Genomic DNA, 27,434 nt, shown 5'->3' with positions numbered 1-27,434 from the left:
TTGATTATCCTTAAATATCTAACTTTGTCTGTAGGGTATTATAGAAGTACATTCATTTCACATAGAGGGATAAACATATGCACAGCAGTTCAAAGGCCTGAATAAACAAAATGCCACAACTCGGCTGAACAGAGCTCAGCACAAAAAGTTTTGCAAGCGTTATGACACGTTATGCACTTGCAGACACAGTGCCTATAGAAAGTTTAGCCAACCTCATGCACTCAATAATTACACAGATTAGGGTTGTGAAAATATGTAAACTGGTTTTATATTAAATCACATACCAGACTAGCAATACAGAGTTTTACCACTCCCAAGTGGAACATGAGAGCTGAGACTCCATGAATGAAGAGTGTAGCACAGGGGTATAACCATGCCACCAGGAAGTGTGCTGGGCTTTGAAGCCAATTTTATTTATAATGGCCAAACCATGCCATTACAACAACGTGACGCACAAGGACCTATAAAGACTTTTGACAAAAGCCGGTTCAGTCGGTTTGCATAAAATCAAGTCCATTTAACATCCTACACCAGACTGGCAATATTGGAGAGCAACCCAACACTGACATACAGTCCCCTTCAAAACTATTGGAACAGCAAGGCCAATTCCTTTATGTTTGCTGTACACTGAAAACATTTAGGTTTGACACCAAAAGATGAATATGAGACAAGAGATCAGTATGTCAGCTTCCATTTCCAAGTATTTACACCCAGATCTGTTAAAAAACTGAGAAGAAAGCACCTTTTGTTTGAACCCACCCATTTTTCAAATGAGCAAAATTATTGGAACATGTGACTGACAGGTGTTTTTTGCTGCCCAGGTGCGTCCTATCACATTGATTATTCAAACAATAAATAGCGCTGAATGTCTACTCTCAGTTTCAGCTTTGGGTTTTGCCTTTGCAGACTGCATTTATAGATAAAAAGGTGTAACCAACATGAAGACCAGAGAGCTGTCTATGGGAGAAAAGCAAGCAATTTTGAAGCTGAGAGAAGATGGAAAATCAATCAGAGCTATTACACAAACATTGGCCATAGCCAGTACAACCATTTGGACTGTCCCTAAGAAGAAAGAAACCACTGGTGTACTCAGCAACAGATGTCGAACTGGTAGACGAAGGAAAACATCAGCAGTTGATGACAAAACATTGTGAAAGCTGTAAAGAAAAACCCTAAAACAACTGTCAGTGACATCATCAACAGCCTCTAGAGGGCAGAAGTGAAGGTATCACAATCCACCATTCACATAAGACTTCAGGAACAAAAGTACAGAGGCCACACCAGAAGATGCAAACGAGTCATTTGCAGTAAGAATAGGAAGGCCAGATTGGAATTTGCCAAAAATTACCAAGACGAGGCTCATAAGTCCTCAGACAAAGTTTTATGGACTGATGAGACAAAGATTAACCTTTACCAAAGTGATGGAAAGGCTATTGTGTGGAGAAAGAAAGGATCTGCTCATGATCCCAAACACACAAGCTCTTCTGTGAAACAAGGTGGAGGTAATATCATGGCTTGGGCTTGCATGGCTTCTATGGGCTCAATTGATCTTCATTAATGATGTAACACATGATGGCAGCAGCAAAATAAACTTAGAAGTTGACAGAAACATTTTGTCTGCCAATTTAAAGAGAGATGGAACCAAACTGATCGGGAGATCCGTCATCATGCAGCAAGACAATGACCCAAAACACACTACTAAAACAACCAAGGAGTGGGGAAAGAAATGGAAAGTTTTAGACTGGCCTAGTCAATCTCCAGACTTAAACCCTATTGAGCATGCATTTTACCTGTTAAAGAGGAGACTGAAGGGAGAACCCCCCTAAAACAAACAACAACTGAAAGAGGTCACCTAAAAATGTGGTGTTCCTGCACCTCCAACCTTAGCGATCACAGTGCTTTTCATCCTTAAACTGGCCATATCATTACAAAGTAAATGTTGATTTCAAAATGCAATTGATATGTTGCTGTGTTGTCATTTGTGACTGAGAAAAATGGAAACCTTCCAGTTTTCTTTGTCAACAGTAGCGCCAACAATAATACCACTTGGACACACAAGGTGCATGCAAGATGTCTGTTGCCACTTTAAGTTAGTTACTTCACCTGTCACAGTTAGCTTTGTACATAACATATTGTTAAACAATATTTACCATGCATTTTTGTTCATGGTGTTTTCAGGATTTTTAATTGTTTTGATAATCACCTCACTAGCAAGTAGCGGTGTCACGATTCTCCAAATCCTTGATTCGATTTGATTTTTTGATTTTAAAGGTCACGATTCGATTCGATTCTCAATCTCTTTTTTGTTTTTTTTTCCTATTAGAACAGATACCTATGCCATTTTTAGACTAGTCTAGTCTCGGATCATTGGTTTTATGCCTTGATAACTCATTTAACTTTTTAATTCTTATTTCAAAGATGGTGTCATGAGTGATATAATCTCCATTATTTGTTTGAAATGTACAAATTATTGTCAAATCTACATAATTCATGAACAATATGTAACAACTTGTTTCACCAGTCAATTGGAAGTCATAGTCATAGAGGGTACCTGTCATCTAGTGACTCTTTTTTGTAACTGCAGTGTGCACTCTTCATAGCAGATGTCATTTAAGTTCACAACAAAACATCCAATATGTCGCGACACATATTATATGTGTCATAAATGTTGTGTTGTTTTCTCAGTTTCGTTTACTTCTTTATGATGCCTGCGGAGATGTCCTGCCATATTTGTCATGTTGCCTGTGGACGCGTAGTACACGCGCATAGCAAGCAGACAGTGGTGCGGCTAAACGCTGCAGGTTGGTGTGTCAGTGTGGGAGTGTCACGCCATGGTCCATGTGTGTGACATGTTGGCAACCCCCACTGATCAGACTTTTGCCGAAAGGGGAAGCTGCTCCGTTGTTCTGCTACTAGCATGCTGGACCTACTACTGATTGTTTGTCCTTGTCGACAAATTAAAAATAACAAGAAATTACTGTCATTACTGTGTGTTTTAAACTGGAGACCGAAGTGAAAGTGAAACTTAACGCTACATAGAGAAATGTCTATTGTGTTCCTTCTGTAGTATCTATCCATGCTAAATAACATGCCCTGCTTGTGACCTGTACTACTCATGATCTCTGGTCATGCCTCTGCCACAGTAGGTTAAACATGCCGGTCCTACAGTGATCATCGGCATCCACAGATGTGTTTTAAACTGGTGCACAAAGCCAAACTGAGTGAATACACACAACGCATTACGTTACACTCCACTGTGGCGTCGGTCGTAGTCTGATCAGCAGCTTATGTGACTGGTCACCGCAATGTGACATAGGGCTGTGTTTCTCTAAAAGTTGACTCCTTCTCAACTTTTTCGGCATGCAGCGTCGCAGCCAAAACTAACTATCCTCATTAAAATGAATGGGAAAACCTGTGTTTTCGCCACAGCGCTGGAACCAATCTGCACTCCACTCACTGCACTACGACATGCTGTGTGTGTTTTCTTCCCTCTTAGCACTCCTGCTGGACGTTACACTGGGGGCGTGGCTAAATCCTTGATTTCGAAGGTTGAGATCGTGACGTCATTTCGATCGATATCCGGCTTACAATCGAGATCCTTACACCCCTACTAGCAAGGTTAACCAGTCTGCTAGGCTAGCTGGCTCATAAAATGAAAAGAAGCAACTTTAAGAAGCAGCCTAAGTGCTAGGTGGTGAGGTGTAATGCTGGAAAGTATTTACATAACATGCCCATACTTTACTCTCCTCTGACACCCGTCATCACTAGGGATGTAACGATGCATCGTGACACGATTAAAAATCGGTACAAATGCGTGACGATTTGCACCGGTTGACAGAAAAAATGAATCGCGAATGCAAGAGAAGTAGGATACGTTCTTTTTTTTTTTTTTAGAAATAGGTTACGTTATCTTAAAAAAATGTCACTGTTTGGTGATTCATTTGTTCAACGTCAGACGTCAAGTCACGTGACTTACGTCACTACGTAGGTACGGGGCACAGAACGAGGGAAGACATGGCGACGGTAGGCAACAACTTTCAAAATCACCTGTGTGGCGGCATTTTGGATTCCCCATATACACAAATACAATCGGTGAGAAATGGACAGACAAAACCAAAACAGCATGTAAATATTGCAAGAGACTGCTAACATATACCGGCAACACGAGCAACATGCAGCAGCATATTAGCCGCCACCACAGTGAGAAGCAAAGTAACGGTACGCCACCTCCTGAGCGAAAATTGCCGAAGGGGCAAACCACCCTGACGAGGGGCTTTGCATCTCCTCTCCCCCATAACAACGCAAGAGCGCAAGGAATTACCAGGGCAATTGGTTATTTTATTGGAAAAGATTTGAGGCCATTTTCAGTCGTTGAAAATGAGGGCTTTCGGCTGTTGATGAACACGCTGGAGCCAAGATATCGCATCCCGTCACGACAGCACTTCAGCCAGGTGGTGGTGCCAAAACTCTACCAGGAGGTATGAGCTCATGTGGTGACCATTTAAGTTGCACTTTTTATAAGAGGTCATAAACTGTTTTACAGAGTTTCTGTAAAGAAAGCACCTCTAAGATTTTTTTCCTATGAATAAAAGATCATTTTATTTGGTCATAATTTGTCTGTAGCTCATTTTGATTTAAAAAAAAAAAAAAAAAATCGTGAGAAAATCGTATCGTGAACAAAAAATCGTGAACCATATCGAATCGTGAGTTGAGTGTATCGTTACATCCCTAGTCATCACTCATGCTTATCACATCTGTTTGCCATGTTAGTGAGGTAGCGCGCCAGTTAGAGTAGTAATTTAGCAGATTTAAATGTTAAATGGCATTTCTATAGTGCTTTTCCAGTCTACAGACTGCCCAAAGCACTTTACAACACTTATCAAATTCACCCATTCACACACACATTCATACAGTGATGGCAGAGGCTGCCATGCAAGGTGCCAACTAAGCAATTTGGGGTTCAGTGTCTTGCTGAAGGATACTTCAACATGCAGCTGGGGGAGATGGGGATTCGAACCAGCGACCTTCCGATTAATAGGCGGTAGGAAGATGGTGCGTTGGAGTTTCGAGTCTGTTGAGTGATAATTTCACTCTACGTTTGTTACCTTGTTTGTGAGAGGCAAGGCTGGGAAATAAATAAACAACGTCCCCAATCTCTAACTCTCCGACAACAAGCTTATCATATTCGTTGATGCCAAATGTTAACTGAGGAATATTGCAATGATGAATTGTTTTGATAATGAAGAAAAAAACTTTTCTGATTGGATTTAAATTAATTGAAATAACCGTTCGGAACAAAGCTGCTGAAAATGATTCCATTTATACAAGCAATAAAAGGGGAAAATATCCAAGGGGACAAATACTTTTTATAGGCACTGTACATAGGTAGACAGGCAGGTAGGCCATCCAATCGTTCAATTCAGGCCAAATTAAATGACTGGATGGCTTTATTACAGATATAGATATAGATTTTATTTTTTGCCAGAGCATTTGATTTATTGACTACCGTCAGGATGTTAAGCGCAATTCTGTTACTGTCAAAGGCTAATTCAGCATTAGCTAATTAACATCTGTAATTTGGTTGACCTACAAATTTATATTGTGGTGGGGGTGATGGCGAGTATGGCTATGTCAAGAACAAAAATCACTAGCTTATGTTTAAAAAGTAAAAATGGAGTCTGTTTTGCCATTTAAGCAGCCCTTCAGAGCTTTCTGTAGGTCACTCTGCTTCATTTTTGGAACCTTTCAGCTAAACCAAGGCTCTACACTGGAGCCTGAGACTTTTCCTTGAACACGACTGGTGTTTCTGGTAACAAAATCTATAAATTTACTTTTTGACAAAAAGGTCATCATGTTTTCTGACACAACCTCAGCCTGGCAATGGTAAAAACAAGCACTTTTAATGGACGCAACTTTGACTCTCAGAATTTCCCCACAGGATTACGTTGCGGCCATCACAGTTGTGTTGTGGCTGCCAGCTGACGCGATCTACTGGACCAATTCCACAACTTTTGGTGAGTATGAATCATTTACATATCAAACATCTAAATATAGGGCCCAGTTTAAAAAAAAAACAATTCACCTGTATGTGTTGGAGCTACACTCCAAACTGGATTCTCTGTTAAAGACAAACATGACTGGGTCATACGCAGGTTTGGTCACATTATATAGCCTAGCGGTATCTATAAAATCTATTGATACCTATAGATGCTGAGTATTTTAAATGGTATCAATATCAATTTTTGTCAGTACTGAAAGATCAGTACCAGCTGCATTTTTCCGCTCACCTCTAGAAATAAATTAACAAAGATACCGTTTTTATGAACACAAAGTAGACCATGTCCATTTAGGAAGCACAAGTGATTGTGAATCAATTTCACCTGCGTTGGTGCAAATGAAAGTGACAACAGGTGCAATGGATTGGCAAAACCAAGACAACCCCCAAAAAGGGAATGGTTTTGAATGTGGTGACCACAGACAATTGCTCTCTCCTTATCCTTCCTGACTGATTCTTCTCCAGTTTTGTGTTCTGCTAGTGTCCTCGTCACTACTGGTAGCATGAGGTGGTACCTGCAGCCCAATCAGTTTGTACAGGTAATCCAGCTCCTCTAGGATGGCACATCCATACATGTGGTCTCAAAAGTTTTGCTGTGTCTCCCAGCACAGTCTCAAGTAGGGATGTAACGGTATGAAAATTTCACACCACGGTAATAGTGACCAAAATTATCACGGTTATCGGTATACCGCGGTATTTTTAAAATGTCTTCAAAATGTTGAAAAAACACTGATACACTGATAAATTGAAATAATTTCACCAAGATTTATATTTAAATAGATTTATTATATATTAAAAGGCTTAGGGTATAAGCAGCCTGTTTTTGAAACGCGTCCTGTAATGTCTGCGTTACAGCGGTAGAATGAGATGTACTGGCAGTAGCACTCGATTAGCCAGCAGACCCTCTCTGTGAAAAAAATGAATAGAAAATGTCATTATTAATTATTACTGTCATTGTTACTTAATACTAAGGGTGCAACCAACAGATCACAAAACTCACAATCTAGATCATATCACTTTTGTGAGAAACAGGTTGGATAATCTTTTAGATCAAAACAAAAAGGATTATTGTTAAATTAATTATGAATACTCTATTTTGGCTCTTATCTCTATCTAGACACTTGTTATATTCACCATTTTAGATTATTCTTTATATATAGTCTATTCTACAAATTATCCACAAGTATTATATATTTCTGATATTACTTGTATATATTGGCTGTCTGTCTCTGTCTGCTTGCTCGTCTGTTGTCAATGGACTCGGTCAATCTGATTGGTCTAATGGCTGCTGAGCCACAGGTAGACGCTGCTCCGGTGAACGGAGCTGAGATGAAAGTCAGTCATCTCGGTCAGTTTGCATTCATTAACTCAGTCCACCCAGTACGTGTTTGTCTCAAATCCTCTTCCCTGCAGCTCTGCATCAATATTTGGGGAATTATTAGGTCGACTTTAAAAAGTGAAATCTACAATTAATAAGCGGTTCAGATAACGTGCCAAATCACGGATCAACTTCGTTCAGTTATACTACTATCTGGTCAGTTTACATTAGTGACAACAGCAAATTAGACAGAGAAAACTCGACATACACACACATCATGCACCTGAGCTTAAGGTTAATTTACCTTGCGTTCGCTTATCAGTTGAGGGTGATGGTCGCGCAAATGAGTAAGTAAATTGGATGTGTTGCCGCCCCTCGCAACAACTTTCTTCTTGCAGCTCCTGCAGATACGGCTGCCATCCTCGACCAGCTGTCCCTGAGCATTCTTATAATAACCAAAATACGCCCAGACTTCAGATTTGGTTCCCTTGAAGGCGGAAAAATGCCGCTACTATCACGTCCTCCCTCCGCCATGTCTTCTTCACTACATAACAAGCGCACGTTGCACGCTGCGCCTGCGTAGGGAGACTTGGATAAAGTATCTCGCGAGTTTTCCACACCGTGGTTATCGACCGCGGCGGTTACCATGGTAATTAAAACTTAAACGGTAACCTTCACCGTCGGGAATTTGGTTTACGTGGTTTACCGTGACACCGGTAACCGTTACATCCCTAGTCTGAAGAGAAAGGGGGAGATACCAGGTGACCAGCTGTTACACGAGGAGAGCTGGACAGGGCTGTAGAAGGGCATCGACCCAGCAGCAGGACCAGTATCTGCTACTTGGTGTGAGGAGGAACAGGAGGAGCGCTGCCAGAGCCCTACACAATGACCTCCAGCAGGCTACTGATGTACATGATTCTGACCAAACTGTCAGAAACAGACATGAGGGTGGCACGAGGGCCCGACGTGCTCTTGTGGGACCTGTGCTCACAGCCCAGCACTGTGTAACTCGATTGGCATTCGCGAGAGAACACCAGAATAGGCAGGTCTGCCATTGGCGCCCCGTTCTCTTCGCAGATGAGAGCAGGTCCACACTGGGCACATGTGACAGGCATGAAAAAGTCTGGAGACGTTGTGGTGAACATTATGCTGCCTGTTACATCATCCTGCATGACCAGTCTGGTGGTGGGTCAGTGATGGTCTGGGGAGGCATATCCTTGGTGGGTCCCATAGACCTCCATGTCATAGATAACGGTACTCTGAGTGCTGCATACACACTACTGAGTCACATTATGAGTTGCCTTGATAAAATTCACGAAAGTTGGACCAGCCTGTGATTTCAATGTTTTACTTGGATTTTCGGGGTGATTTTGAATCCAGCCCACACTGGGTTGATGGTTTTGTTTCAATCGACTGTTATTACGTCATTTTGTTCTCAACAAATTATACAATGTACATCAATAAAGATTTTCAACTTGAATAATTCGTTCATCAAGATCTGATGTGTGATTAAAGTGTTCCCTCAATGTTTTTGAGCAGTGTATTTCATTGCACTTGACAGCTTTTTGGGCACCTGTGTGACCAAAACAGTCACACCCTGGAGCCCTGTAAACATTTAAGCATGCTATCATTGTTCTTAAGCCTTAAAGCTAAGCAGAGACCTCAGAGATTTGGGGCCATCAAGTAATTTGAGCAGTTTGGTCATCAGTCAGATATAATGCCACTACCAGTTTACGCTGTCAGATGTCACTTACCAGGCAGCTATCCAAATTAATAATAATAATAAAAACTAATCAGAGTCATTTTAAGTTGAATATCCACATAGAATCACTGCATGTAGAATAAAAAACCCTTCTGCAGATGGCAATGTATTTACTTTCCAGTTTCCACACATACACAATCCCCTAACACTCATTCTAGAAATTCAGCTAAACCTCCACACAGCTCTACACAGTTGAAAGAACAAATGAAATGGGAGCGTTCACATGAGCATGCTCATTCACAGCAAACTCACAGAAGTTTATTCATCAATAAGGAACTTCTGAATTGGGTAAAGCGCTGATGAAGGGAAAAATACCAAAGGCAATTGTCATTCAGTAACTTGGTAACTTCAGTGACATGGGCATCCAACATTCATTTTAAAGGAATAGATCATATACAGCGTAATTCAGGGTTTCAGTGGATATCTGGATATTTGAACATTTGAAATGCAGCCTTGTGCAAGAAATTCAACAAAAACAGTATGTAACCAGCACCAGAGGAGACATTGTAACTAATAAGCAGCATCTTGTTAATTTGAGCATGACCCAATAAGTAAATTTATTTTTTAAACTTAGCATTACAGACATATAAGACTGTCTATAATATTGCAGCAGAGCACGAGACACTGTTGTTGTATTAATTTGTCTTTAATGCCACTGGAAGGCCATGACAACACGGCCTTCCTCATTGTATTTTTGTAGTTTGTTGATTTTGTGTGGCATATACATGATCAAATGCCTAAACCTAAAAAACTAGTGTCAATCAGATATGCAAATAAAGTAGGTAGATATCATTTTTATAAAAGGATTTTCACAACAACCTAAATTTTTCATGTTTGTATTCACTATGTCTATGACATAAAGCTCCAAGGAGAGACTGCTCGAGGGTATACATGAACATAAAAATGTAAAATAAATGTAGGTTTTTAACAGCACGTTTGTGTTTGCAGTGTCCACCTGTGCCTCGCCAAACCTCCACAACACATCTAGTCCAGTGAGATTACACCAGCCCCCTCAGTCTGCCCCCGCACACATGCTTGCTGTACAAGGCAGGATATGAATATCTGCCGTTCCCCAGCACTGCGCAGGGCGAGCTGCACTCTCTGAGCTACAGCAGGAGGAAATTGAAGTTGAACAACAGGCAGATCAATTGAGCCTGGCTTGAAGACAAATGCAATATGTGGCCAGGGAGAAAGCAAGGCTCATTGTAGATCTTATTTTCACACACACCCAAAAACATTTACAATATCACAGAGGTATAACAAACACTCACACGCAAGACATGATGCATCATACATGGATTTTTTACTAAACATATGCCACTCACTAGCAGCCTCCTTCCTATGTCACAATGCGAAAACATGCAGCAGAATGAAAGATTATAGGGGGCAGAGCTGCAATGATCTGTCATTTAATCAATTATTTGATCGAAAAATGGAAGTACATTAATTGCCGATTAGTTTGATAATCGATTCATCACTTTAGTCATTTTACAAGCTGTTTTCCTTGTTATTTATGACATTTGGTTTCATAAAGAATCAATTTGAAAATGTGACTTGGGGCTTTGGGGAATTGTGGTGAGTATTTTTCACAATTTGACATTTTATAGACCAAACAATCGGTTAAATAAATATGCAAACTTAAATAAATAATAATAAATAATCTGCAGATTAATTGATAATGAAAATAATCGTTGGATGCAGCACTAGTAGTGAGAGTTTGCACAGTCTAAGCACAAAAATAATACGAATATAAACATTGTGCTATTATAAACAGAGCTTCAATCACTATCATCCAACTTGTGCTGCTGTCTTCCTGAAACTCTGAGCCAGGTTAAATAAAACAATTATGTGATGTAATCAGACAAACCATTTCTCACAACAGCAGCATAATCATGTGTCTTTACCACAATTACAAAGCACAAGAGCAGCCTGAAACAGATATGGCTACTGCAGAGCCAGCTGAAAACATTTCTGGAGCAAGCTGTGATTAGACTAGGGTACCTTTAAAACATATTGTCTGCACAGGCTACAGGTGAGAGAAAAAGGCTTGACATATAAAAAAAATTCTGCAAAACATCTCCCACCACTGTAGGAAATGTGTACTATATTTCAAAGGGCCTGTGGCTGTGTTGTTTCGTCACTAGATAATGACTGGACTCTAGCAGCGATGTGGCTGTTGTAATACTGAGTGATCAAGCGTCCTGGGTGCACCGTGTGGCCCATCATTAATACAGCAACATCCAGCTGCCTGAATGGACCTGGACCAGGCCAGGGATGAGAGACACACAATGGGGAACAAAGACCAAGTAGGTGCTATAAGAGGGGTGGGGGAGAGAGCAGTCGACAGCAGAGCCAGCATGACACAAAATCAATCATCTGTTTCAGGACAAACAAGCCAGCCACTGTCCGTTTGAGGCTCAGTAACCCCGAGGAGGAAAAAAGAAAGGACTGAGCAAAAATACTGCTGCCTGTTTGGTCTCAACTACCTCTTTTTCCCTACTTCTGATTCCCCATTCCCTCTGAGGTGAAACAGAAATCAGACTGCTTTTATGGAATGAATTAACTCTATCATAAACGCATAACCAAGATAGCCGCAAAGTTAAAAGGGAATTGAAAAACGAGATAATGAAGTCAAAACTAACCCAAAATCTGTCTCTGTCTAAAATCTATCCCCAATTCCAAATGCTCTAAGAGGACACTTAGTTTTCACAGTGGCAGTATTTCCTGTGAGCCATGTCTACTCCCAAATGTGGGGAAAATTGTTTTCCAAGTACTGGTCTAGCAGAAGCATGAAGCCCATAACAGCCATCTCATTGTTAGATAAGCTCATGCTCCGGCATAACATAAACCAGAGACACCCTCTGTCTCTTCACCACATGATCTCACTGCATGACAAACACATTTACATGACATTTCCCTTTCCTCTTTTGGCCGGCAGTATTATTCAGAGCGACACAAGGGCTTGCCCTGGCTCCACCTCAAACAACATTTGTAGCACAACACGTGTGAGACTAGCCAATGCAAGACTACAAGGTGTCACTCAAAGAAAAAACACAGGATTGGCAGCCATTTTGTCCTGCTGTGGGGCTTCAACTATCCCACTCTGATTGCTTCAAGTTATGAAATTAACACAAAAAAACCCTATGATGTCTTGAGAAAGGCAAATGATTTGAGAAAGGCAAAAAAAACCCACAGGCCCTTTGAAAAAAACCCAAAAAAACCCTATGATGTCTTGAGAAAGGCAACCAAAACTAGGGAAAAGGTGTGTGTGTGAGGGGGGTGTATTTAAATAAATAGATAAACTGCCAAGCTTGAGTGAGGAGCAAATCTGGGTTGAAAAGGCTCAGAGGTGGTGTTCTACTTTAAGACCAAACCCATTTATAAAGCATGAGTGAATGGTGACAGATAAAGCTTGTTTACAAAAAAAAACAAACTAAAAAACCCACCTAACTCTTTCCAACAGGAACCATTTGCTCAAGGTGACAAAGCAAGACGCTTATGAACAGGAAAACCTGGCACCAGCAATTCGTTCCCCCCTTTGTTTTTAGCACTGCTGCTGTGCATTACAAAACAGGGCAGCTGTGAGCGGGCTGGTGTCGAGTGGCTCGACTTTGGTGCAAAAGGTCCCTTGGTTGTTTTTCTTCTGCCCTGCTCCTTATTTGCTCCCTCTCCCCGTCTGACAACACCCTCTGAGCAAACACACATGGAAATGTGCTTGAGGATTTTGCTATCTTGGTTTCACCTCACTCAAAACATTTAGGTGTTTTAATATACCATTATTCGGTCTCCTTTATTGTCCTGCTTAGTTACATGAAAGAAAGAGATGGACAGGACCAGGGGAAAGGGTGGGAAAAGAGAGAACGGAGGGTTTATGTGGTGAAGCCTAAAATGGCTTCCTGCAGTTCAAAAGGTGGATACAGAAACTTTGAATATTGGTGAGCCTTTTTTCCTGCTATGCGCTCAGCCAAGTATCACAAGAAAGCAAGACAGGCAGCGTGACAGCGAGAGAAAGAAAAGGAAATGAAGGACAAGGGTGCAATAAAACAAGAGCAGGAGAGACAGAAAGAACAGGGGGGAGAGAGCAAGAGAGAGAGAGAGAGGGAGAGAGAGAGAGAGAGAGAGAGAGAGAGAGAGAGAGAGAGAGACAGATGATTACGTAGATTGCCTGCCTCACCCCCCTTTTGGCCTTGTTTTTTTCCCCAGCCTACTCCTCCTCCTCCTCCTCCTCCATTATTCTCCCAAGAAGCATTGCTTCTCGGCACGAAACAGAATTAACCAGCACAGCCCTCTGCAACACTGCTCCCCCAGCGCCGAGGAAATGCTGCGCCCCATTGGAGCAGCTCCAGAGCTCCTGCACCAATAGGAAAGCACTGATGAGGCAGGCGTCAGAGCGACTTGTTTTTAACCCCCGTTGTGTAGGACGGCAAGCCACACAACACAGAGCAGCTGCAGAGGCTACAGAGAGGGGACGGTAGATGCACTGGTGCTACATACATCTCCAAAATTAAAAGGCAGAAGGTATCTGAGTCAGTCTCTCACACAACAGAAGAAATAAGCAATCTATGCAACATAATAAAAAAAAAATCTACATTGTTACTTTTATATGTTAAGAAAATAAAGAGATATAAAAATACATGTGAAGGAGCATCTTAATATTTTCATTTTTATAAAAGACTGATATCAATTTGCCTTTAAGGAACAAGAGAAAGACCATTTGCTCCACACTAATAGTATGCAATGCGGTCAAACTACTAGAGACAACATGCACACAACAGCTTCTCACTTATGTGCATTTAAATTGAATCTTTCTGCTTCAATGCAGGAGTAGAACCACAACACAGGCTTGGTTGACTTGGTCACATAGGCACAGCACACATGAAACCTTATTTACATATCAATAGCTACACCTGCCCTCCATGTAATGATACAGAGTGTCATCAGCATGCAAATGGAAAGCTAAAAGAACAGCCCCCCCCATTCCTATTCCTCACAGCAACACCCCCTGCTCCCTCTCTCTCTTCTCCAACCGTCTGCACCAAGACAGAATCCTGTCTTCTTATTTTGGAAATGGGCCAACATCCTGCTTCACTCTCTCTTGTAGGAGCACACATACAAACCAGGGTTTACATTCTGTATGGTGTATGATCCAGACTCATCAGAACACACAGCTCACCCACCAGTTACATTTCTGGGTTTGTATCCACTCTGTGAATGTGAATGAGAGAGACAGACTATTTCCTCAGCAAACAAAAAATGGGGCCAGTCTAACCTTGAATGTCTACACATTCCTTAGATCTCCAATGTTTCAGAGGCCCATATTGGGAAAGAAGGCTCCACATCCTGCAGACAGAGCCACACATACAAGTTCAGTGCTGCTCCAGAAGGCAGTCTTTCTTTATCAGTTGTTGTAAGGCAACACCCCTAATACATGTATCTTGCTCTACAACCTAATCTGAAGCTGCTTGAGAGGCCTGGAAAACTAACATGGCAGGTCAGTTCACAACAGAGAGGAACAGGCCGCCAAGCTGTACATGGCATGCTTTCCCAGGGTGGTAGGTTGAGTTAAGAAGACATGCCAGGGTCAGGGGGAGTGCTGGAGGGGCTTGTGTTTCCAATGATTCTGAGTGGCCAGGTTTGTACACTGCAGCCCACACAGTCTATTAAAAGACGCGAAACATATTCAGAGAATGTCAGTCACAACCAATGAAAACAAGGCACAGCACACTGCAATCTGGCTTCCAACAGTCACCAAGATCAATCCAAATACTTGGCGCTGGCTGAACACCCCCAGCAGGGCACGAGTGTAATCTTTGTACTCATGAGGCAAGGTCGACACAGGCTCAGGCAGAGAAAAAAAAAGGAAAAAAAAGAAAAAGAAAAGTTACCTAAAGCCACACATACATTCTGGAATCTCAACTTGATTTACTGTTTGGATTTTGAACCACAAAATGTAACTTTGACTGATTCATGGACACCAAATGTTGCACCTCTGGGGATGTTTAAGCATTCAATCGTATCTGTTTAAAAAAGATTTGATTGGGTAAGAAATTAATATGGCTGAAGTATGGGCAAATGATTTTCTGACACGTCAGACAAATATATTACTGCTGGGAGGTAGTCACACATCCAGAGGCACACTAATTGGTCTAAGCATATTTGAAAGAGAAAAATAACGTCTTGTTCCTATGTGCTTGCTGTGTCCACTGCTCCAGACTCCAGGCGCAGCACGACGCGAGCCGACGTGGTGCAGCTGAGTGGAGCACAGCTACTCAGGCGACGGTTAGGGCAGCCATTTGTGCTCGGGAAACACGGGGTCCTGATAAATTAAAAAGCTCAGAGAAAAAACACACTACACGAGCGGAAAGACGCTATTTATTTACTCAGCCATTTCCCTATATCACTTGTCAACTGGCGACTGGCTGTCGCTAGCTTACAGTTCTCAGTCTACTTAATTTTACCTAAAAACTACACTGGAAATGACGAGGCACAGCTTAATCTTGAGACCAGATTTTGATTCCTGAAATCAGCCCAATAGAGGTGTAACGTCAGATCAAACGTAGCATTGCCTCACAATCAAGAAAAGATCAGAATCATCAAACACGCAATGGTGTTTGAAAACATAGCAGCTATGAGGTCTCGATCCTGATCGAAACTTGTGATTGCTACATTCCGGTTCAACAATGACACTCGCACTTACTCACACGTCGAAATAAAAAATGGAGGCTAAAAAAGGAAACAAGAGCTCCCCTCTAAAATACCACCCATTTCTCTTAACCGCCACCGAGGCTGGGGGTTGGTAGGTGGGGGAGGTGAAGAACAGCAAGACAGTACTCAACAGATCTGGTTTTCTGATTGCTAGATCCCACACGCAGGAAAAAAAAATAACAAGCACAAATAGAGAAAACAAAACCGAGCTTTCAGCTTGATTCACACGCATGAGTGGAGTGAGGAATGTTGCCAAAGACAAACGCATTAACATGATGTAGCTAAACAACACCATGATGCAGACACCATATTTTTCATAAAACTATGCGTCCTAGTCCAGAAAAAAAAATAACCAATACGTTCGTACAGCTACGTCTTAGGGTGTATATATATAACGAACGGTTCACAGTATATATGCTGTGAAGTACTAGTTCAAAATGAGGACACAATCAACTGGAAAACATCCAAAAAGTTAGCTAAGAGGCTAGAATAGCAATTGTTGCCTATGGCGGTCTGCTAACGTTAACTAACACAGCAGCTGCTCGCTTAGCTAACACGAATCACCAGTCATGATCGATTTGCAAGTTGTGTCATGAATAACTTTACAGAAATTCGACAGTTTCGTGGTCCAAGAAGAACGTGTAGCATGTAGCCGTCAAAAGAACGATGCAAAAACGTGTTGTTGGTTCTTACGAAACAAGTTTGCATATTACCTTACGGGGTCTGATTCTGAACTTCCGAGCCCTAACCCCTTCCTATGGGCTGCAGATCGCTTGATCTCAAATTAAGCCAATACCTATGGAACACACCGAATAAAGTGCCTATGATGCGCTGCTGATGTTGTTTTTGCCTTTGTAATTGACTTTTGAATTTGGTATGTTAAGCCACTGTAGAAACACATTATCGAAACTTGAACAAAATTACTTATTAATGCTTTAAACCGGCACCCGTTTGTGGCCCAGTTGGCGTGGGGAAAAACTTACCTCTTCCAATTGGTAAGTTAATGTAACATTAACGATACAACGATAGCTAAGTGTGACAGATTCATCCCTGGTAAGACAACTGAGAAAAACCTGGTCGAGGGGGTGCCCTAATAAACTAAATGTCACACAAGTCAAACTCCTGAAAACTTGCAGCATGTTGTGGAGAGTTCTAGGGACAGGATTGCTCGAAATTATGTTACAACATTGGCTATTATTTGACTCGTAATGTGCTGGATTCCCAGCCTAACAAGCTAGCTATCAAAAACAACACGAGGACCTGATCAAAAATCCATAGGAGATCAGTCCAGACACAGCCAAATGCAGCCCTGCAAGCAGACCATCATTATGGGGAGCTTTTAACCACCCAAGCAAGCCGCTTGGACGTGGAAATGTAGTGGGGACAACCAACTTGTTCTTAGTATTAGCTAGCTGAGTTAGTTAGCTTCATGGCTATGTTTGGTTGACTGCAAACATGGTCAATACGTGAATGTTATATTTATGTTACTGCATGCATAGAGGGGGTTGCTAACAACTGACACAAATTTAATGTACTCACCTAAAGAGGCATTCCAAACTTGTACAAGCAAGGCAAATTCAAGTCAAGAAGAAAGTCCTTAGAGTATCCCAACATCAAATCCAACCAGACCAGTAGGCCTACAGGCCGGCCTCGGAGTCTCCTGTATCCTTTGCCCTTAAAAGTAGCTCCCTCTCCAGTGGTAGGAAACAAACTTCTCAGGGTCTCCAACGCAAGGCGGAAGGCGGAAAGTTAAATTCCCTGTCCTGTCCAGGTGCACTGCATCCATTGAGTGTCTATTATAGATCCTCGGTGGATAAATCCATTTATTTTAGTGTATTTTATATTTACAGTCGCTATTTATATTGGGATATATGCTGCTGTATGTGATACAGGGCTCTGATTCTGTCTCGGGTCCTTACATTCGCCGAGGCGCCCATCCCCCTCCTCACCGGCATCGACCGCGGGTCCCAGCGAAACTGACACACAACCACGCCACGGGGTTTCCCTGGCGACCGTGCAGGGGCTCTCTGTTTGGGCGGCCCTTACTGCGAAATCCCGCCTCTATCCGATGATTCGACAGCAATGTGCCAGTCATGTTACACACGACACATACATGCGTGTCTTTGGTAAAATACAACGTCAATTACATTTTCTCCGTCAGTTACGTAACACGGGGCGGGCACTGCTGTGAGGAGGGGTGCGAAAATTCAGTTCCATTATGATATGTGTGTGCTGGTGGCATACAGGGAGGAGAGCAGGAGAGAGTGGCTGGATTCGGGAAACATATTTCACACCCAACAGAGGATCTGCACCTTCGAGGTTTCGGGAAATGCTCGTTATTAAATTCAAATGCCATGGAATTAATTTCAATGCGTTAGAGGGACCAATGTTTTTTCATTTGAGGGTTACATCCATCAGTCTTAACGTGGAAGGAGCTTTCATACCAATAGATAGTAACAACGTTAGCTACACGGGGTCTCAGGGGCCCAGTTCCAGGGACACCAGAGGCAGGGTTAGCCCACTGGGTCAGCCCCACCTACCGGTATGTCAGACGAATGGGGTATGAGGTGTCGTCCTGGTAGCATCTGGAAAGGGGTTGGACAGGGAAATTGACCAGTGCTCCTGTGTTGCATCTTCTTATCACTGGTCCCTCCTACTTTTGTTCCTGCTGCCGAAATCAGTCTCTTCCCACACTTGGCAGCCACAGAAAAAGTGGCCGATGTGACGAAAATACCTCTACCAGCAGCGGTTCAGTAAAACTAAGTCACCTGGGAGTTGTCACTTACCAGAGGATCGGGTGAAAAATCGTAACGTTGGCTATGGTAGCATTTACAGAAAGAGAATAGAGGCGCAGCCCTTGTTTCTTGCTGAATAATGTAACGTTGTTTCCATGGCCGACCAGACACGCCGGATTTACACGCGTTTGGGAGACACTGCTTTCAATAGATACAAATAAATGCAGGATAATTTAAAAATGTGGACTACGATATTCATAAACAACTAATAACGATGCCGCAGTTGGTTTCATGTCATGTCATGAGACTTGGTGGGCGACTTTGATTGGCTGTGGTGATAAATGCCAACGTCATATGTTGCAGAGGTCTGACGAGCGATTAAATTAGATAGCAGAACAGTACAATTGATACGATGCGACTGTGGGGACAATAAAATCGACGAAAACTCATAAAGCACATTAAGTAAACATAGGTGGTTATGAAAATATTTGGGACATTTGCTTAGGCGATCGACACAGTGATACGAAAGACGTAGAGGGCTATCCTCCCTACTGTAGACTTCCCCTTCTCATAAGATGTAACAGATCAGAACTGTAATGTCAATGTCTTAACCACAGTTACACGAATAAGGTAAAATTAAATTAGTCCACGCCGGTACACTTTCGACTCAATGGCCAAGTCACGGACGAAAGTGTGTCTTTTTAGTCAGTAGATTATATTTTAAAAAAAACAAAAAAAACACTTATACCCAACAGCGACGTTAAGGTTGAACGTTGCTACAAATGTCACCGGTACATAAAAACAATTTGTCTGATTTCTTGAAATAACATCAAGTTGTCCCTTTCGTGGTTACCTTCAGCAGAATAATTTCTGAGAGGACGTCATGAGGTTAATAGTTGAACAACTTATCAGCAGGACTGCCATGGCAGGCAGCGGCCATATTCAACAACACTGCCATTGTTACTGCGGTGAAAAAGCAATGTCATATGGCCAGTCCAAACCACGCACTGCAACATGGCTGTGTTCAACCCTCCCCCACACTGCCTTCACCGCTACAGCCCCAGCACATCTCTTCTCTATGCACAGTCTGTATGTATGCTCGAGTCTGAAGGTAAAAACACGATTCGGGCTTCTCGTTACTTAATCTTGAGGCGTTTTAATTTTCCCCATAATCTGGAGTACTCACACAAATTACTGTATAACACAGGAGGTATCAAAGTGTGGACATGTTACTAAATCTGACATAATTTTAGGATTCCAGTGGTCTGTTTAAATATACATTTCATGAAGCATGCATGACACTGCCATTTTTTTTTTTTTTTAAGATTTCTCTTACAAATAAAATCTTTGACATTGAGCTACCAATTCTGGGAGTGGCAGCTCAAGGCCACAACTTTTTGTTAGTGAGAACACAGACACACAACAGCTCACACATCATTCTTTGTGTATTAAGATGATTAATGTTCAAGGCTATTCACCAAGTCCGTAACAACTGTCGTACACACAATCATCTGTGTTCTCTCAAGCTGTAAACTGATCAACTCCATTATTGGAAACTATCCACAACAGGCAGATAGAGTGCATAAAAAGCCTAGCACAAACCTTAACTATGTGTGACATTTGGCTCCCTCTCGTCCACCATCAAACTCAACCAATAAACCAAAAATTATAACACATCATTTGTTTCCTGTTGCAGAAAGAAAAACATACAATAAAACAAAGTTCAGTAACTGTGCATACTGTTTAGGATGGCACACCACAGATTATACGGTATATGGCCCTAACAGGCATATGTATACAAAATATAGCCATTTATCAATAAGTGATGTTATTGAGTCTGTAGGATAGGGGTCCTTGGGAGAATAGTTGCATACAGACACAAAATCATTTAAAATCAAATCAAAAATGAGTGTTCACATATTAATCAGGTTATAAGTTATTCTTCACTCAGGAGAAGTGGATCCAACAGGGAAATACTACATCTGCTATAGGCATAATTGTAATTACACTGTGTATTAGGCTACATTACATGGCCCCTTGAATAAGCATAATTACAATATTGTTCAGCCACTAACAAAACTTAATTTGACTTTTCCATATCTGAAATTGGACAACAGACTAAATGTGTTTGAAAACTGATATCAGTCAGGCCCCTTTAAGTAGGTGGCCTGTTTAAAAAAAGGGAAAGGTCACCGGAGAAAGACTGCCTTCGTCTTCTTCCCCTGTGAAGAACTCCTCCTGCTCTCAATGGCCGACAAAGCGGCGACAAAGAATAAAAGGGAAACAAATGGCTGAGAGTGTTTGTTTTCTGGTGCTGGGACTTTTGCCCTGTTCTTTCGGTCTTCTAAAAGGTTGTTACACTCTTGCATGCCAAGACTCTCCCTGCCGCTGGGAAATGCTGCCCTCCGCTGGTTGCATGGTGGCACTGCAGAGCCATGCCTTCCCCACTTGGGTTTGAGCCCCTCAAAGCAGCTTCAGACTCCCAGTGACATTGTTCACCATCTCCTCCTCACCCATGATGGCCAGGACAGTGCGGGACCCAGCCTCCACCTGTCAAAGACAAAAGGGGTAGGTTTAGTGCTCAGACTCCCAAATGTCTTCATGCCCTGTGCAACACTGACAAAATCAACCAAATTTTGACCAAAAATAATCAATAAGGGAAATAACTCTAAAAGACATTTACACAAAAACAACAAAAGTGGCCTGTTTCCCTCACCTGGGTGAGCCCTGCATCCTGTACCAGGTAGGTGGGCAGGCTGAGGCTCATGGCCAGAGCCTGCAGCTCCAGTAGATGAGCCACGTTGGTGCCCTGGACCACCACTTTCTTGGCTCTGTATCAACAACATACACAATTACTTTTTCATCAATAATGTTAAATTAGGATTGACTTCATTATTCAACAATGTTATAAATGCTGGCAAAAGATATATATGAAAAATTATCTCTGCAGTCAACTATGTCAGCATTGAAACACTTCACCAAGCAATGCTACAAAACAGACACTGAGAAAACCAAGGGTGGACAAGTGCCTAAATGCATGACTTGTCCTCATATACTATAGAAGGCCTTACCCACTGTGGTCCCACTTCCAGGCCATCTCCCTCCAGCTGTTCTTCTCCTGTAGAGCCTGGTACAAACCCACAGCAGCATGGCCAACCTGGGCTGCCACCTGCACAAACACACAGCACTGCTTTCACACCTACACATCTGTTTAAGTTTTCAGCCGTACTGAAAATTGCCTCAAATAAAGTTTAACTCTTAACTTGAAAAAGATAACTGCTCTAAAAAAATGCATTGTTTGCAAACTCTATCGTAAGACATTTGCATGAGATCACTACAATTACTTTTTCAGTGAAAATGGTATGAGCATACTATAAACTACCAGCAGAGCAAAAAAGCACATATGTAGTGCTCATTATTGGAAGAACCTGGAAAATTCCAGACAAATGCAAATTGAAATCAGTCGAACAGGACACACAGCAGCTTTACATCACTGTAAAACCAGAAATAGGAGTTAGTATACTGGCAATAAACCAGGTTTTTGCTTTAACCAATCATTATTAAGTAAATGTTGATAGCATAGTGTAATGGATATAAATTAACTTCACATGACATTAATGACAGCATTTACTTTGGTTCCCATTAGGAGTGTCACAAATTTCCTAATCCACAATTCGAGTACAAGTCAGGGCACATGTACAAGGATGTGTGTCAAACTTGGGCACAGACAGACAGCAGAGGAGAGAAGCAGACATCAATAAGACACTTTAAAGCACATTCCCCCGTGACCAGGAGGGATGTAAATGATTGCATCATACTGTGTAAATGTCACCAACAATTTATTGATCAATAGAAATATTTTAAAGATTTAAAATTGTGACACCCCTAGTTCCCAATACACTTTGCAATTTTGTCTAACACCAGGCACACAATCCCAGAGGGAAAATTAAGTCTGACTAGCAATCCAGTCAAGCAGGGCACCTGGTAACATTTCTATCTGCTTTCATATCTCCATTATAAACTTCACAAAGATAATTCAGTTGTCTTTGTAACAGCGGCACCAAAAATAATACCACTTGGAAGTGCTGGGGGCAGAAGTTGTATGTTTCCACTTTAAATACAGGCAAAATAATTTAAAAGCCAGCTTGGTTAAAAAGTTCTGCCTTGATGTTTTGTCAGTGGTGCATTTCTTCAGGATGGATTGTGTATTTGAACACAGCACACATTTGCCACTGGCACCACTGGACTCGCCTTTCCAACACCCATGGCAAGATCCATATTCACCACAAACACCATCTTGAACATGAGGTCATCGTCTCCCTCCTCCTGAGGGTCAGAGCAGACAAAAAGAGACACTGAGATTTGGCTTTGGACAAACTCCAGGAGGTCTAATGTACCAAGGTGTACCTGTGGGGACTAAGGCTAGCTTATTGGCACCTCATTCTCCAGCTTGTTGAAGTAGTACATGGCCGCCTCTTCAGCAGACACATTCCGAGTGTGCAGAAGTGCCTGAAGTGGTGAGAAACAATGAAAATGTTCAAAGAACAAAGCAGTAGATTATGTCACAATTTTGACCACCTGTGTGGTAATGTAAGAAAAATACATTTATTCAATTAAAACTCATCTTTCAAAAATGGTTCACTGGCACTATTTTTACTATATAATTATATGGGCTGTGCAATAAGTGGTGGATTTGAGCTGTTGGATTTCATCTCAATAAATCAAACAAACCTTTTACTGAAATGAATGAAACGCATAGCTACAATATGTTTCAGCAGTGGTATCTAAATCTAAATACTGGAGCAAGCAAGTCTGTTCGTCTGTTTATCACAATGCCGGGTCAAATCATCTTTTTGTTTTAGCTGAGGCTGTATCATAAGTCAGTCTTGGTAGAACTGTCCCTGAGGACACTTAGCATAAACAGTTTCTGGAAATCATCTCAAAATTCTACAGCTACAGGATTATGACATTCAAAAAAAGATTTTAAAAAAAACTTTTAAGTATTGCAGTGTTCACATTATATTGTATGGGTCATTGAAGGTCATCGATGGGAGCGATTACAACGAGATGACAGGTGCTACTGTAAGTCATTTAAGATGTAATCAGCGCAATGAATGAATACACTTCAGTATTGTTTACTGCCAAATCAACTATACCACTGAGAAGTGCAACATTCCCATACACAGTTATCATTGGATGTTGATGTGAATGTGGCCTTAATGGTGAAACAAGCTCCCCACCTGTTTGGCTGCCTCCTCTGGGATGTCCAGCTCTCTGAGCTGCTGCAGAAACACAGGATTGACCTCCTGAGAGCCCGAGTCTGGGCCTGACTGCTCTGATGGCTCCATTCACGACTGCAAGAACAACAGCAACACTAAACGCCCTGCACAATACTAACCCACATAAAACCGGATTGTGAGCAACTTTAAACAGAATCATATGCATCTGTCGGGCTCTTATAAAACAGATGACAGTGCTAATGAATGAATGCATACATTCATGGGTGGATGGCATTTTAGCACAAACATGACAAGCTAATACCATAGATTGAGTCACAATGGGTTTTAACCTCACGGCACAGCTCATGTGGTTACTTCTTGAATGAATTGAGCTGAAAATGGTGATTTGACGTTTCCTTCATACTATGCACAAAGGGAATTTAAGAGAATTAAAAAAATAATGTAACCATAACTGAGTGCCAGAAAGTGTGAGATGGTCGCAGAGAGGTTACCGTGAAAGCTAGCTGTACGCAGGTCGCAGCTAGCTCGCCAAATAACGTCAACGTACACGCCATTCAAATTAGCATTGAAAACACTGCAGCGAACGTTAACAGTTAGCGTTCGTTTGGACCACTGAGCTCTTTCAACAGAAATGACAAACTGCACTGAGATGATTATAGTTAATGCTTGACAGTTTAGCATCAGCTCATCAGCTGCTGTTACAGAGGTATCGTTAGCTAACGTTAGCATTAACGTTAGCCGCTACAGCTAACCGGACTAGCGTCAGTCATCGGTTTGTCTGTAGTTACCTGTTTTGCGCAGCTAGCTCGACAGCAGGAACGACGGCGACTTCCCCGCGGCTTCTAAAACTCTTAATTTTCCCCGGCGAGCGAACAGTTTCGGTCGATGTGGAATTGCATTCAGAGGGACTCCTGACTGTGTGTCTTCAGCGTTACTCCATTTTGGACCCTTGCTTGTTGGCACAGGATGCTGCTCCTTGTCGAATCAGAGTCAGCGCGGTGTTACGGACTGCTGATGTTAATGATGTGCTGAGGACCTGCGCCTGCACACAGCACATGAAGCCTCATCACCGCTGGCATGAACGCAGGCATGAATGTCGGCTGTTTATAACTGAGCTGCGTTTGTATAACCTCGTTACCACATAGTTATGCCATTTGTCGACTTAAAATCACTTGGACAATACCGTCAAATATTTAAAGCTATGACAGGTGAGGGTGTTCTGTAGTTTCTATCTAGTTTCAGTCGGCCTGTATCCTGTACCAGTTGACTATCTCCCACCTGTGTGGAAAGGTCGATAATAGATTAAGCCTTTTTGTTAAAGGGTAATTCCACCCATTTCACACCTTTAAGTGTGTTTACAGGTCTCAGGGAGTAGGACTGCATATGTGAAGTAATAGCATAAAGCCTTTTGTGGCTCCAGACGGGGCTGTGTGTAATCAGATAAATTGCCTCCAGTGACATCACTCAGGGCCACGGAAGTGTACAACACGGTACACTTCCGTGGCCCTGGCGAGGTTGGAAGTGGTGTGATTCGGCACAGTACGGTTGCTCATGCACCAGCACAAGCACAAACACGGGTGCACAACGTGGACATGAAGTATAATCATGTGTATTACGCCACCTTGCATAATCAAGAAATCCAGGAATGTGAGAGGGCCGTCTATGACCAAAACCACAAAATAAGCCACAAAAAAGTCAGTAAAGCGTCATGTTCTCTGTGTTGTTCTCTGTTGTGCTGCGACTGCACTACGACGTGATGAGTATGTACAAGAGGTAACCATGCTCAGGCCCAGTTGTGGCCAGAGCAATGTTTAGCGCAGGCCAACTGGGGAGGAGGGACAATCTGCTTCGGCACGGTACGGAGCAACTGGGCCAAGTGTGAGGTGCCGCGGTTTGAAAACCAGTCCATATCTATGTAGTAGGACTTCTGATGAAGAAATGCCTCCAGAAAATGAAAGAACACACTTCAGAGAGTAGGTTAACCAGATTTTTTTTTCTCGACACATTGTTCATCCCTTGAGTTTGTATAGGAAAGGCTCCAATTGGCGCTGCTGTTTGCGGTGTAAGTGCAGTCTTATTAGCAGAAATCAGTCAGACCTGCCTCCTTTGGTCACAATATTATCAGCCCTGTCATCATTTGGGGAAAATCAGGTGTTAGCCTAATCTCTGAGTAATTCTTTAATTTTCTGGAGGCTTTTTTTCATCAGAAGTCATCAGCATAGATATTTTGGGGTTTAGTGTGTTTCTCCATGCATCTCCCATAGACTTCAATACAACTGACACCACAGTCTGGCCCCAAAGCAAGATTTCAGTGATGTATTGACCCTTCCTTCTTTTTTTATTTCCTTGGTTATGTGGCCCAATGAATATATGCAGTAGTTTCCCCCACTGGCCCCGCTTGCGAGTTGATGACATCACAAACTTTTAAATAGCTTTTTTTCAGTTTGAGGGAAGTTTTACAAATATGAAACCTCCATGGATCAAACGTCTTATTTGTTACAGACGTCTCTTTTATAATAGAGGTCAGGGGAGACATTTTTTGCTGCAATAACACAAGTGGCCACTGGGCCAGATTGGAAGCAAGGCTGAGTGTGGACTCCAGGGATAGTCTATTGCCCTCCTGTTACACTGTTGGACTCATGGACAGTTAAAAACAAATGATACAGCAGGACCAGGGATATCACCTTTTTTATTCCACACATTCTTCTCCTGGTGCCTATATTACCCACAATATAACTCACCCATTGAGTGACATCACTGGAGGCAGTTTGTCAGATTACATTCAGCTTCTTCTGGAGCAACTAAAAGCTTTATACTACTTTTTCACATATGCAGTAGAACTCCCCAAGATCTGTGAACACACTTTACTGTGGAAAGTTACCCTTTAAACTGACACTTGCATTTCACATCTCAGCAACCTCACTATATTTGCATTTCACCAGATAATTGGCCAACGCCCCAACACACCAACAGTGGCATCCTGTTCACGATTACAGCTGGGTCCATAGCGCATAGTGAGTGTCACTTCAGTATTAATGCTTTCTTATGGAAAGAAAAAGAAAACAGAACACATCATTTTAAGAATACTTTATTACATCAGCATCTGTGAGAAGTTACACCTTCTCTTAATAAACAGGTTAAATCACTACAGTTACAATTTAAATCAGTATATACAATGATATTAACACACAAAATAAGAAATATTCTTAAAACTGCTCCTTGCAGAGCCTGCTCTACATTGCCAAATTTATACAGCCTAATAACAATTATAGTTTTCCCTCAGATTTTCCCTCAGTCTTTATCATCACTGAGCGTTCACCCCCATGGCAGATAAAACCATCCATTCATATGAGTCATTAGTTACTTGTGTGTGTTAAGTATGGGTGGGGGTTCATGGACAGAGATGAGACAGTTTGAAAAAAGATCATCCTTTTCACTATCATCTTTTTTGGTCACTGAGGACTAGGGCTGGGTATCCAACATCACTTCCTGAGTGCAGGTGAAACAGTCTAAAGCATTGACTGAAGTACAGATAAACAACTAAGCACCTAATTCAGCAAACGTTTTTTGAAAGATATTTATGTATTCTGCAAAGTTAAATTATTCTGGTGATGTGTCA

General features: G+C 41.9%; 2 protein-coding genes across 8 annotated transcripts in view; both read right to left on the bottom strand.

Annotated features, from left to right (window-relative positions):
* The window catches only part of setd5 (SET domain containing 5), a 42,856-nt gene extending 23,413 nt beyond the window's left edge, over nucleotides 1-19,443 (bottom strand). For 4 of the 7 annotated variants that reach the window (XM_073469112.1, XM_073469116.1, XM_073469114.1 and 1 more), the window contains exon 1: nucleotides 17,380-17,809. The gene's annotated coding sequence lies outside the window, so the exon portion shown is untranslated. Of the gene's footprint in view, nucleotides 1-17,379; nucleotides 17,810-19,428 lie in introns of those variants that run through there. The other 3 variants (XM_073469117.1, XM_073469118.1, XM_073469113.1) reach the window with 2 other exon arrangements.
* Nucleotides 19,444-19,711: 268 nt separating this feature from the next.
* LOC140998750 (probable peptidyl-tRNA hydrolase 2) lies at nucleotides 19,712-24,946 on the bottom strand. The gene is made up of 7 exons (XM_073469120.1): nucleotides 24,604-24,946; nucleotides 23,816-23,929; nucleotides 23,013-23,084; nucleotides 22,827-22,901; nucleotides 21,647-21,744; nucleotides 21,292-21,406; nucleotides 19,712-21,125 (listed from the first exon to the last, which is right to left on the bottom strand). Exons 2-7 carry the CDS (start codon nucleotides 23,921-23,923, stop codon nucleotides 21,039-21,041), a joined length of 555 nt encoding a protein of 184 aa, XP_073325221.1. The 5' UTR covers nucleotides 23,924-23,929; nucleotides 24,604-24,946; the 3' UTR covers nucleotides 19,712-21,038.
* Between the last annotated feature and the right edge of the window lie 2,488 nt (nucleotides 24,947-27,434).

This window comes from Pagrus major, chromosome 6 (assembly GCF_040436345.1).
Source record: "Pagrus major chromosome 6, Pma_NU_1.0".
NCBI lineage: Eukaryota > Metazoa > Chordata > Actinopteri > Spariformes > Sparidae > Pagrus > Pagrus major.
Note: the sequence above shows the minus strand (reverse complement) of the source record. Positions and strands in the feature narration are given on the sequence as shown.

What these genes read in the sequence shown, in the direction of transcription:
- LOC140998750 (XM_073469120.1), bottom strand. Translation starts at nt 23,923, where the DNA reads ATGGAGCCATCAGAGCAGTCAGGCCCAGACTCGGGCTCTCAGGAGGTC. An exon ending in TTGCCATGGGTGTTGGAAAG is followed by an intron (nt 21,745 to 22,826) that starts GCGAGTCCAGTG and finishes GTGTTTGTGCAG; the next exon opens with GTGGCAGCCCAGGTTGGCCA. An exon ending in TGGAAGTGGGACCACAGTGG is followed by an intron (nt 21,407 to 21,646) that starts GTAAGGCCTTCT and finishes TTGTTGATACAG; the next exon opens with AGCCAAGAAAGTGGTGGTCC.